General features: G+C 42.7%; 1 protein-coding gene and 1 pseudogene across 6 annotated transcripts in view; both read right to left on the reverse strand.

Moving 5' to 3' along the window:
• Positions 1-622: 622 nt before the first annotated feature.
• On the reverse strand, positions 623-1098 carry LOC144291947 (heat shock factor-binding protein 1 pseudogene; annotated as a pseudogene).
• Positions 1099-5288: 4190 nt separating this feature from the next.
• EPB41L5 (erythrocyte membrane protein band 4.1 like 5) overlaps positions 5289-13662 on the reverse strand; it is a 146115-nt gene continuing 137741 nt past the window's right edge. For all 6 annotated transcript variants that reach the window (XM_077861368.1, XM_077861371.1, XM_077861369.1 and 3 more), the window contains one exon: positions 5289-9995. In XM_077861368.1, the coding sequence (XP_077717494.1) occupies positions 9929-9995 (67 nt within the window). In that variant the 3' untranslated portion in view covers positions 5289-9928. The remainder of the gene's footprint in view (positions 9996-13662) is intronic.

Consider the following 13662-nt stretch of genomic DNA (forward strand, 5'->3'; position numbering starts at 1 on the left):
ATTTTATCGCACATTAGCCGAACTAGAACCATCTGTCACAGCTGTGATTTATGTCTTAGGATAAGGCCGTGTAAAAGCAAGTTGGTAAAAACAGTAATGGTAGAGTAAGTTCTAAGTAACATACCGATGTGACAACATTGTGGCCTGTTAATACAGTGAGCGACAAATTGTCCTGATGCGCCTGGGACTTTCCTGGTTTTAGCACTGTGTTCCATGTCCCAGGAACCCTCTCAGTCCCAGGAAAACCAGGACAATTGATGACCTGTAAGTGCCTGAGGGTTGGGATATGCTGATTTCAGGCATTAGTGTCAGGCCTGGGCCAACTCCTGGTCCAACACCCACTGGCAGCTGGACTTCCTGGCGCTTTCGTAAGACCATAGAAGTTGTGGTAAGGTGCAAACGGGAAAACCTAAATGAAGGCCCTGGTGGGGTCCGTGAACATGGTGGGTACTTAATCAGTTCAATATTCATTCAACCAATTTTTTTTACAATAAAAAATTTGACACTTTTATGCAGGAACCATCAAAGTTTTAGTGTTTAATATTTAACAGCACAACTGACCAAAGTCCAAGATGTGAAGTTACCATGTTCAAGAAACTGGGTGGGGAGGTTGGGGGGGGAGAGGAATCACTCTACAAACTACGTAATATGTGATAAGAAAGACACACACTTTGTAACAGAAAACATGTCTACACATACTAGTTGCTTCAGAAAGCCATTCACTCTTCTCTTGGCTTGTAAAAACGGTGTTCCAGATTTCAGTGTAAATTAGCAACCTTCAACTCATCGGTGTGGCAGGTATCTTGTTTTTACCTTCTAGTTCTTCCACCCCAGCCTGTGTCATGAGGTCTGCAATGTTTTTCTCCAGGTCGTCAATGTGACCACTCATGTCATCAATTCTTCCAATGATCTGGTTGGCCATGGTCTGAAATTTATCTAGCATCTGTTGCAGGAAATGTCTGTGCCACTGAGGTGTGATCCTGCATGGTCTTAGGGTCAGACTCAGCCATGTCCCCAGTTTCCTTCATTCAACAAACACTTGAACACCAACTGCACGCCGTGCAGCATGCTGGGTCACCCAACGCAGCAAAGAACAAGCTTATATTATCAGGAAGGCAGTTAACTCACAAAGGTGGTGACAGTAGAGAGGGGATGATATTGGAGTGCTCAGGGCAACATCTGGAGGAAGTAATACGCAACCTGAACCCTAAACAAGAAGCCTCAAGGCACAGGGGCTGGGGCCACCAAGTTCCCAGTAGAAGGAGGGCAGGCCCAGTTGTGAGAGGGAGTGCAGGTCACCCAAAGGAATGGAAGCAGCACAGCCAAAGACCATGCCATGGAAGCCATCAAAGGAGTTTGGATTCTTTGTTCTGGGCAATGGGAAGCCATTATGGTTTCAATACAGAGGAGCATGACCTCATTTTTGTCTATAGTTAGAAAATAAATTCACCCAACAAAGGCAACTGCCTGAGCTCAAGCCAGATGCTGACTTGGGTCAAGGGGTGTAGCTGCAAAAATGAGGAGGCACCTCAGAGACAGACCTGGCAGGACTTTAGATCAGACATGGGAGGGGAGAGAGAGGAATCACGGGCAAGTAAACAACTCACTGTGACCTGGGTCACGAGAAGCCATCGTTGGGGCATGTGTGGGGATGGGGGCTTTGGGAGACTTTAAGTCTGGCTTATGATAGGCTGAGTCTGAGCTGCTTGTGTAACATCCATGTGGAGCCAGGAGGGGATGCAGGCAGATATCTGGGTTGGAGATTGGGACTTGGGGTGGAGACGCATCAGCTCACAGATGGATTCTGGTATTAACTCATTTAACATTCACCACACCATGAGGCGGGCACTAGTCTCACCCCCATGTACAAGCCCAAGGCAGAAAGGCCAATGAACGGGGCTCCAGTAGGGTATATTTTTATCCTTTTATTTATAATTCAACAGTTGGCCTAATGTATTGTGCTCTTGACTATTCTAGGTTGAGTACTCGCCAAGCCTTTAGGCCTTGGCTAAGCGAGCATCTGCTGAGCTTGTGCTGTTGGCCAGGGCAGCAGTGTGAGAGGAGCCTAGGAGAACCCCTCCTTCTCTCCATCCCTCTCCGTGATCAATACCTCTTCTGAAAACAAACAAACAAACAAACAAACAAAAACTCTTCTGGCCAGATATTCCCATCATTAACCCAGCTCCCAACCTGAGGGTCCCTAAGGGATCAATGAGCACATGGAACTAGACAAACTACCTGCATGTCCAAATGTGTAAGACAGTCTTTAATCTACATTAAGAACCAGTGATATTATTCACAATAGCCAAGAAATGGAAACAAAACAAAAAATTCATCAGTGGATGAATGGCTAAAGAAAATGTGTCATATAGACAGTGGAATACCACCCATGAGAAAGAAGGAAATCCTGCCATTTGTGACAGCATGAATGGAACTTGAGGGCATTATGCTAAGTGACATAGGTCCGGCAGGGAAAGACACTGAATTGTATCACTTATACGTAAAGTCTAAAAAAGGCCAACTCAAGAAGAGAGTAGTAGAATGGTGGTTGCCAAGGGCTGGTGTTGGGAGAAATGGGGAGAGGTTGGCCAAAAAGCAAATTTATAGCTATGATATAAGGTGTGAGGATCTAATGTAAAACGTTTGTGATTCTTTCTTTTTTTTTTTATTTTTATTATTTTATTTTTTTTTATGATAGTCACAGAGAGAGAGAGAGAGAGAAGCAGAGACACAGGCAGAGGGAGAAGCAGGCTCCATGCACCGGGAGCCTGATGTGGGATTCAATCCCGGGTCTCCAGAATCGCGCCCTGGACCAAAGGCAGGCGCTAAACCGCTGCGCCACCCAGGGATCCCCGATTCTTTCTTTTAAATGTTCAAGATTTTTGTAGAGAAAAGTAACCAATGGCAAACACTGTGAGAGCCCTGAGAACCCCTGTGAGAACCCCTGTGAGAGCCCCTGGGTAGAACTTTCCCATGAACACCCATCCTGCTGGTTTGACAGCTAGAAGATACTCAGAGCTCTTGAAGGGACAGGACCAGTGGGATTTGGGAGCAGGTGGTGAATGTGGACAGATCCATCCAAGGTAGGGCTACTGCCTGCCCCCCAGGGAAGAGGAAAGGGGCTGTTCCATGGCCTCTGGAGCACTAGAGGGTGGCAGAGGTGAGTGGGTCGCTCCAGATCCATGCTGTGGTTTTTCTTTTTTTTTTTTTTTTTTAAAGATTTTATTTATTCATAGAGACAGAGAGAGAGAGAGGCAGAGACACAGGCAGAGGGAGAAGCAGGCACCACACAGAGAGCCTGACGTGGGACTCGATCCCGGGTCTCCAGGATCACGCCCTGGGCTGCAGGCGGCGCTAAACCGCTGTGCCACCGGGGCTGCCCCATGCTGTGGTTTCTTTCTGAGGAGACTTTGCTCAGAGCCAGAGGTTTGAAATGGGCAAGCTTCTCCCATGGGAATTCTGGACAGAAAAAGTGAGACTATGCTCTGAGGGAACCGTGACCTAATGAGCCAAGACTAGCAGTGCTGAGGGAAGTGGGTGAGAGGAGAGCAGGGAATTCCCACTCCTGGCCCTGTGACCAAGGGCCAGTGCCTTTCCCTTTCTGGACCACTTTTCTGATCTAGGTACTGAGGAGCTAGGTCATCTTGAAATTCTACTTCCCACCCCAACATCCTAATTTTGTAGCTCGAGAGCATGAAACTAGCACTGATCTTTGCATGATGCACTTCGAGGCATGAAGGGTACCCCACGGACAGCTGGGGAGTGGCCACCAGGGCCCACGTGGACATGGGCAACCCCACTGTGGAGAGAAGGCTGCTCTGTGCTCCTCTGGGTCTCCCCTCCAGGATGGAACCTTGGAACTTAAGCCCAGTTGGGTAGCATGTCTACTTGGACAAATCACCCTAATCCCACCACACTGCCCCCAAACCAACACTGAGCTCATTTTCTTGGGCCTTACTGACCTGAGCTCCCCTTCGGCCCCTCCTTGCCTTTTCTTGGTGCTAAAAAAAAAAAAAAAAAAGCCCTTTCTGGGTGGCATGCTGGGTTCATTTTTTTAAATATTTAATATTGTAAGAAAAAATAATGTGAAAAGATTTTTTTTGGAGTATAAACATACATTTTTTTTTAAATCTCCTACACTTAGAGAGCAATTATTCAGCTATAGTCTACTTTCCTGAATTTTCTCAGTCCTTTTTCTCAAATTTTAACAACTGACATATAGTATCTTCTCCCAAAGCTGTGATTGTTTTGGTAGCCCATTAACCATTCCTTTGGGGATCCACAGCCTTCTCAGTGTCCTGCCCTCTCCAACCCTGAAGGCCAGTCCGTGCCCCCTGCCTGTAGTGTGAACGTCAGGGAGTAGCCGGAGCTTTTCTGCTGGCACCAGGAGTCCACACTTCTGCTCATCCTCTCCATTCAGAGCTCCCCAGATCTTGCCAACGAGTCCTTTTGTTTAGTGTTTTGGTTGCTTAATGCCAGATCTCTTTGAGAGCTTCCAGCATTCCTGCCTCACCCTGCCCATCAGAGTAGAGCCGAGGAACACCTCCTTGGTTTCCAAGGCCCAATGCTACCTGTCTTCTGGGTGAAAGGGAGAGGAGGGGAGCGGGAAAGAGACTGTTCTCAAAAACCTCACCGAGCTCCTGTGGTGTGTGGGACTCTGGCCAGTATCAGTGTTCTTCACTAGGACGGTATGATGGGGGACACCTACTACTCTCTGCCAGACGCTGCACAGCATACAATGTACCATCCCATTCCAGACAAAGTAACTGAGGTGCAAGTGTGTTAAGTAATTTATTCAAGGTCCCCTGGCATCGAGTAGTAGAGCTGTGTTTTGACCACACTGCTCCTGGGAACAACGGCTGGGCCTTCCAGGATATGCTGCGAATGACCAATGAGGTCTTTAAACTTTGGAAATGCCTCTACTGAGGATCCCTGGGTGGCTCAGCGGTTTAGCGCCTGCCTTTGGCCCAGGGTGCAATCCTGGAGTCCTGGGATCGAGTCCCACGTCAGGCTCCCGGCATGGAGCCTGCTTCTCCCTCCTCCTGTGTCTCTGCCTCTCTCTCTCTAGGTCTATCATAAATAAATAAATCTTAAAAAAAGAAAAAAAGGAAATGCCTCTACTCCCAAATTTGTACCATACATAGTAAAATGGACACTAAAAACTGGTGTTGCTTCTGTTCATGGCTTCCAACAGCAGCTCTGATCTAAACCATTGCCTTGAGGACAGAAAACGGGCAGCATGTAGGTATTACACTTCCAATAAACTGAAAACAGCTCATAAGAACATAAATGTTTCACAAAAGCTTTATTTGTGGTCACATCTATGGTTCTCATGTCAGTATACAAACAACTCAGTTCAATGCAGTGCTTCTAAAACAAGTCATATAAAACTGTGGAACACAACAAATAGTGCACTTGATATAAAAATAAATTACACTCTAAGAGCTACTGCAAAGCTTTACACATATAAAAAGTAAACACAAATAGTTAGTGAGGTCCTTTGAACTATGAGAAAAGAACATTTACTCATGAAAATAAAAAGATCAAGGGAACTGTGCTAAAACAGCTCCCTGATAAAGAGAAATCCTGGGAAGTGACTGAATTATTGTCCCAAGCAATGTGATAAAGAGACTCCTGTATCCTATCTTAGAACTGGAAATAATTACTGCTCTGCCGACATGTTAACACAGGAAGAGTTCGGCTCAGGACAAATTTCTATAATCCAAACAAACTTCCTCATCCTGAAGGCTGATAGATAAGAAAAGCTTCCAGCTGTCTTCTGATCATTGTAAAATCAGAGTTTACATTTCTGACAGGAAAAAAGGACATAATATGGAAATGTACATTCTTCAATCTGAAGATTCCAGGCTTCTAAGCAACTGGAAGGCTGATGGCAAGATTGGTTAGAAACTGGGGAGGCCTCACAAAAGACTCTCAGAGCAGGAGACCCAGGACTGCACCCTATCCATGTGCAAATGAGGATGTCAACATCCAGACAGAGGCTACGGAAGAACCTATGGGAATACTCGCGTGACTCCGGGGAGCCATGCTGCCACGCCACCAAGTGTGGAACTGGAGTCAGCACCTGTTCTCGTAAATGAAACTTCAGTGGAGCACAGGCAGCCCATGCACATACCATCATCAGTGCTGCTTTTGTGCTACAGCCGCACAGCTGAGTGCTGAAGTATTAACTACCTCTGCTCCTCACAGAGAAACTTTGCTCATTTCTGCTCTAGATGAGAACACAAGAACTTTGCTTCTCAAGACCCTTACTTATAGAAAAATATGGAAGATTTTTCTCTATGTAAGTGACTGCCAAATAATTCTGTTCTAGCAAAGTTTCTGAATTTGAATTTCCTCTGAGTTTTCATTCTGAGGCTTATATAAGAGAAGACAGGGGCACCAGTTTCAGCCAGAATTGGGAAGCATTAGAGAACCAGCAGTCAAGATGCAAGGAACAACCCAGGGCTTTCATCCTTAATTGTCCACAAATCATCTGTGATTGTGCAAAAGCAGATACAGGTGCAAACAGTAGGCTGTAAGAAATATTTTTAAATAGAATTTTTCTTAAAACAATATAAACATTTTAGGAAAGCTGTTAAAGGTATGTCTAAATTTATCAAGACCAAAGGAATCTAATCATTCCTTTGTTCAGCAGTGTTTCTTGAAGGGCAGGCATGAAAGAACCATGAGCCCTTCCAGTGTATACAAAGGTGATACTACTGACAATACTAAGAAATAGGATCTCATTTATTATTTTACAAGTTCAGAAGAGTTGAGGGCAGAAAGCTGAAACCTAATAATCTTACTTTAAACCTCCATGCCAACTCTCCCTTTCCCTACCAGTGCTGTCAAATGGCCTGATTTCAGGTTCCTCTCCTCTGCTCTCCCAAGGCCTGCCACAGATGCCTACTGCATGACACTGTACTAAGCGTTCCTGGGACGGAGCACTCAGTAAGCCAGGAGACGGGCAGCAGCAACAATCCACTCCTTGCAAGCCCCCACAGACCCATGAGATGTGGCAAAACAACAAAAGAAGCCCTGCCACTCTCTCAGCGCTAGCCTCAAATCTGCTCCCAGTCACAAGTTCCATCATCGCTGACCCTAATGAGTTACTACAGTCAAATCTGGTACTGGAAAATATGGGAAGAAAGTAACCACAAACTAGCTAAGCCTGTGGCTAACAGCCTTCTGTTATTTGTTGCCAATCCCGGTCAGTTATCTCAGCTATAAATCACCTCCAAATACTTTGAAACAGAAGAATGCTCACAGCTTCCTAGCTGGAGCCCTCAAATAAGCTATTGTTCTTCCTCTCTTTGCAAACGTTCTCATTACTTCTGACTTAAACGTTGCCAATATTTCTTTTTAGCTACACTTACTAAGGTGCCTGGGAACCTCATTCTGGATAGAAAAAAAACTTCCTGCCCAACTAGCTGTCATTTTGAACAGCCAGTAGGGCTATTTCATCTCATCTGTGGGTCAGAGCTTTAGTGAGTTTATCAGATGATTCGGATGTGCAGGTAGGTTTTAACCTTTGTAGGGGAGGACTATGCCCTGAAGACCCCCCAGGGTAGGGCCAACAGAACTGTCCCTCTTCCCACTTCAAGGTAATCAACCTGCCCTCTTTTCCAATATTATCTCAAATCTCACCCTGCTCACATTCTTTACGGATTCATATATATATTTTTTTTCTTTTTTTCTCTCATCACAGAGACAGACTTTTCCTTTTCCCTTCCCTCTCAGACACATTCAGATTTCCTGAGCCCCGCAGCCCCGCCATTCTCTCCCCTCTCCCCTCAGAAAAGCAGGAACAAGACCAGTGTTACAGCAACTCTGGGGAAGGCACCAGCAGCAGTAGTGACAGGGAAGTTATACTTGACAGGTATCTGAACTGTCAGGGCTAATTCATCATTAAAGTATTAATCTCCATATTTACCACTTTGTGTCAGGCCAAAAGACAAAATTTCCCCCTTTTAGACTGAGATTTAAGTAAATTTTAAGAAAGTACTTATCAATATGCTAACTAGTAAGAATAATAGGTACCCACATAGAGGCTATGGAGTATTTTCAACAACTTATTCTTAAATTTTAAAAAGTTTAAAATAAGGATGGTGCTACCTCCTAAACAGGATAGGACGTTTAGGTCTTCCAAGCTAGCAGTAATGCCTTAGCTGCTTTGTGGTTAGATGCACAACTTTAACCTTTCAATACATCCAGCATTGTCAGCACACTGAAAATTTGATGTCCAGTCAGTCCAGCGTGCTTCGAGTCAGGCCCCTGGTCAAGTGTAGGTATCACTTACAGCTTCAAGAAAATTTGTTTTACAATTAAGAATTGGCAAACGCTCTGCCAGTGAAATTCACAAGCTCAGCATAATGGCTAAGGAGAGGCAGCCAGCAAGAAGTGCCAACTTTCTTTCCTTTAGCGAAGTTGTTCTGTGCAAAAGTGGTTTCCAAACTCTACAGCTCCCTGGGAAACAGGGATTAAAATTCCTGAGCTTTCCAATCAGACACTAGTGTGTGTGTTTGCCTGAGCAAATGATTATGCTATAGGGAACCCAGGACAGTCCAAACCATGATGTTTTAAAGATCACAAAGCTGGATGTTCTCTTGTGCTGAGCAATATAAATTAACACTCAATCATATACATAATACAGGGCAGAAAACTAAACATCAACTCCCAGGAGGTATAGTTTGACATCAATCCTTGATCACTGGGATTAACAACGATGCCTACATGGTCTCCACCTCATTCTCATTTCCAGTAGCAATTGTAGTTTACCTTCTGCATTCTGAAGTTTTAAAGCTAAAATAAGAATGTTTTTCTGGATATCAGGATTGCAAGTGGTTTTTTTTACACTCTTCATTTTCTATATGCAAATGTGCTACTTTAACATCCAGAATTTTTTTTTTGTACCAGAAGTGATAAGGAACTTCTAGAGACTTTTTAAAATTAGCACAAAATGCCTAACATAGGTAAGATACCAGGTTCTTACAGTATGCTAAGTACAGTTTCAGATGTGGTAGGTGTTCAAGAAACAAACCCCCCACCTCCGATTCCCTCTTTCTCTCCTGGTATTTTCATTTTGTTTTGTTTCCTTTATTTTACAAGTTCTAAACTTATTCAGCTCATATTGAAAGGAAACAGAGCCTATATCCAAACTGGTGCCAGTGTGGAGAAGTCATTGCTTGCCTCTGTCTGGTCTGAAAAGTTACAGAGTATGTGTGTGGTGCATGTGAGGGCTTCCTATGGGGAAGCAGGGCTGAAAAAAATAGGATACAAGATAGGTGCAATTGATTTCTCTATATGCTTTTCAAGGCTTAGCTTACCTTGATGTCAACTTAGGAGTATTAAGATAGCCAGTAGTAAGAAGTCAAGAGTATGAGACACTTGAAAATCTTCTGTATTCTAAACTTCTCTTTAGTACTGTAATAATTGTAAACAATTAGGCCTCAACCTACCTATGTGATGTCCTCATTAACTTCCTAAACTTCTGATTTCCAAGTATTGCATGGATAAGGGCAACTTCTCTAACAAGTGTTCAGATCAAGCACACTCACCCTAAGGCTATTACTGACTACCAGAGACAGCCTGCTTATGGGTGGTTATGAATAATTATAACCACTAGATGGAGACAAGAGTTTGAAGGAAACCACATGGAAATAATTCCATGCCAGGAATTTACAACTTCAATACAATTACAGAAAGTAAAAGACCAGATACCCTCATTTGGGCAAATATATAGTGTAATTAAACCCTTCCAGTTGGACGGAAAATGTTTTTCATTGAGTTGAAGTCAAATCTAGGTGAGGTTTTTTACTCATAAGGACAAGCTCCTGAATCTGACAAATTCCAGCAGAAATGGATTCAGCAAGGACAGCTGCAGAGTGCTGGGCATTCCAGTTATAGGTGAGAAGGAGCCAATCCCTCAGAGCTCAGTTGTCAGTAAACACTTCTGCTTCAAGACAGTTTCTCCTGCCAAAGTTGGAACAGAGCTGAAAAAAAAAAAAAAAAGGAGGGATTATTATTCCGTGAAACCACTGGGGTGGGAGCACCATGTGTTTCTCTACCAGTGCTACATGGAGCAGATTGAAAGCAAGTCACTGACCTAAATGACTATGTTGCAACACCTAATTTAGCAATGATATATTTACAGAAGGGAATTTTCTAGGTAACTGATGCATATGTCACCTTGAAATCTAAAGATACCAATTTCCCCTACTTCCCTGAATAAAACATACCAAACACTTAATCATTTCTTAATGATTCAGGCTTATTATTATGAATAGCAAGAACAGTACTGTGCAGAGCATGACAGCAAACTTGCTCAAGAAATACCAAGGTTAAGTGGGTACATACTTCTGTACTTTATTATTTTTTTTTTAATTTTTTTTTTTTTTCTTTATGATAGTCACAGAGAGAGAGAGAGAGAGAGAGAGAGACACAGGCAGAGGGAGAAGCAGGCTCCATGCACCGGGAGCCCGACATGGGATTTGATCCCGGGTCTCCAGGATCACACCCTGGGCCAAAGGCAGGCGCTAAACCGCTGCGCCACCCAGGGATCCCTACTTCTGTACTTTACATAGACAGTGCCAAGATGGCTGTGGGAGTTCCCACACCAGTTCATCTGCTCTGTCAGAGTTAATGTGAAAAATAAAACAATGTGGGCTTTGCATGAGCACCTGAAAGTCTCTGCCATAGCTGAAGAGCATGAACTGAGACAAGGACGTCATGTCATCTACCTTGGTTTCATTAAAACTTAACAGTCAAAATATATACTACAAAGGATATAGTTTAACATGTTGAAAATACTAACAAGCTTGACTGTTGAAACAGCAGTCATGTGTACCAGCCCCCTCCATTTCTACTATACAGAGATAAAACACTTTCAATATTTTTTTCCTGGCATTTTCCTTCACTTTTCTGTATCTCTGGTTCTCTAAGTACAGTCCCTGGAATTTGTTATAAGTGCAAATTCTTAGGCACTTTACAGGAGGCCCAGTTTGTTTTAATGATTTATTTATTTACTTTAGAAAGAAAAAGAGAGCATGAATGGAGAGGGCAGAGGGAGAGGGAGAGAGAATCTCAAGCAGACTGCACTGGGCACTGAGTGTGGAGCCCAACACAGGCCTTGGTCTTATGACTCTGAAATCACAACCTAAGCTGAAACCAAGAGTCAGGATGCTCAACCAACTACACCATCCAGGCTCTCCTAAGCTGTTTTAATAAGCCCTCCAGGTGATTGTGATACACGACTAGCAAAAGTCCAAGTGGCCTGTTTCTACAACTTCTTGCCATGGACTACCATTCTTAGAGCCCACTCATCAGTCCCCCAATCTTTCCTTCCTACCTTTTCAATACAGCTAAACAAACAATTTTCATCATATTAATATTTAGGGTTTGTTGTAACTATGTAAATATTTTCACAACTGATATAAGTGTATTACATTTTTTCTTATATAATTTGTTCCTCCTGAAGAACTGCTTCATTTTTTTGTTGAGACTGTTTGTTTCATTTTCTGTACTTATTTCTAATTTGTACTTAAGTTTGCAGATAGAACCATGGATCTTTCCAAGTACATTCAGTTATGTCATGTAATTTTTTAAAAACTGGGGTAGGCCATGTGTTTGTGTTTTTTCTTGGCAATATATCCTTTCCTGGAACTTTATATTCCCCTCTTCAAATCTGTACAGAATTGTTCCTAAACAACAAGGCAGCTGCTGCCTCAGGACTTTCTTCCACCTTTCTCCCAGTCAGTTCCTGCACCTGTTTCCTGGGTCCTGTGTCTTCCTCCTTCTTGGATGATCACCTGTGTCTCTGACTCTCTCTCTGTGTCTCTCATCGTGAATAAATAAATAAAATCTTAAAAAAACTAGGGGAAAAATAATTTTACTCTGGAATTCTGAAGGCATTGCTCTATTATCTTCTTTCTTTCAGTGAAATCTGTCATTCTGATTATCAATCCTTTCATGTATTCTTTTTATCCTCTCTCTCTGAAGACTTACACTCTCTCTTTCTGAAATTTCATGATGGTCCTTAGTGTTGTCTACTTTCCTTGCTGGGTACTCAGGCCCATTTAATCTAAAAACTCAAGTACTGGGATCCCTGGGTGGCGCAGCGGTTTGGCGCCTGCCTTTGGCCCAGGGCGTGATCCTGGAGACCCGGGATCGAATCCCACGTCGGGCTCCTGGCATGGAGCCTGCTTCTCCCTCTGCCTGTGTCTCTGCCTCTCTCTCTCTCTGTGTGTGACTATCATAAATAAATAAAAAAAAATTAAAAAAAAAATAAAAAATAAAAAATAAAAACTCAAGTACTTCTGGCACCTGGGTGGCTCAGTGGGTTAAGCATCTGACTTGGGCATAGGTCATGATCTCAGTGGGGTCCTGGGCTCTCTGCTCAGCAGAGAGTCTGCTTCTTCCTCTTCCTCTGCCCTTCCCCCTGATCATTCTTTCACTCAAATAAATAAAGTCTTAAAAGGAAATACTGAAGTACTTCTGTTCTGAGAAATCTAAATTCCTTTAACAATTTTTTATTTACTCTGTTCTTTCTAGATCTCTGATGATTGATATATTGGACTACCTGGACCAATCCTCCAATGATCTCTTCTATCTCAGTTTTCATCTTTTTGTTCTACTTTTTGAGAGATTTCCTCAATCTTCCACCCATTCTTTGGGTTTTATTTTTAACATGGTTAATAATTTCTAAGAACACTACATTTTCTGTTTCCTTTCTTTTACATTTCCTGTTAGTGTTGCATAGATGCAGCATCTCCTCTCATGAAATTATCATTTTGTGAAGTTTTTCATGCTCATGTTCCCTTCTTTTCTCCCTATTTCTTTTTCAGTTTACCTATTTCAGTATTTCCTCAAACATCTGAAAATCTTTGGCTCTCTTCAGACTTATGTGGGAAGCACTTATTCATACTTCAAAGTGAAGGACAGACTAGAATGCCATTTGGAAACTGTATATATGGGCAAAATTCACTAACTAATGGGCTTGTGGTAGTTGCAGGACCTAGCAAAGCTGTATCCAGACTTTATAGGAACAGAAAATTAGATTAGAAATGTGTTGTTTTAAGATGCTAAATATATTACATAGCAAACTATTGTAACGTAATTACGTTTACACGATTCATGTGTACTGCTATTTATGTAGTTGACTATTAATGGAATTTTGGAAAGTTTTCAGCTTGGACTATTATGAATATACCTGCTGTAAACATTCTTCTACATGTCCTCTGATAGACAATTATTTGTATTTCTACTTGGTATGTATATAATAAAATCACAGAGTCACTGGGTATGTTCAACTTTAGGAGATACTGCCAAACCTATTTCCAGCATGGCTATTCCAATTTATAGAGTTCCAGTTGCCCCATCTTTACCAACACTTGATACTATGTGTCTTTTCCACTTCAGCCATTCTGGGAGTATATAGTGGTCACCACATGGTGGTTTGAATTTGTATTCCTCAATGACTAGTTAAATTGTACATTGTTTCATATGCTTACTGACCATCTGGATGTCTTCTTGTGAACTGCCTTTCCACGTTGTTTTTTTTTTTTTTTTTTTAAGATTTTATTTATTTATTCATGAGAGATGCAGAGAGAGAGACAGAAACATAGGCAGAGGGAGAAGCAGGCTCCTCGCGGGGAACCTGAT

Source organism: Canis aureus, chromosome 20, assembly GCF_053574225.1.
Source record: "Canis aureus isolate CA01 chromosome 20, VMU_Caureus_v.1.0, whole genome shotgun sequence".
Lineage (NCBI taxonomy): Eukaryota > Metazoa > Chordata > Mammalia > Carnivora > Canidae > Canis > Canis aureus.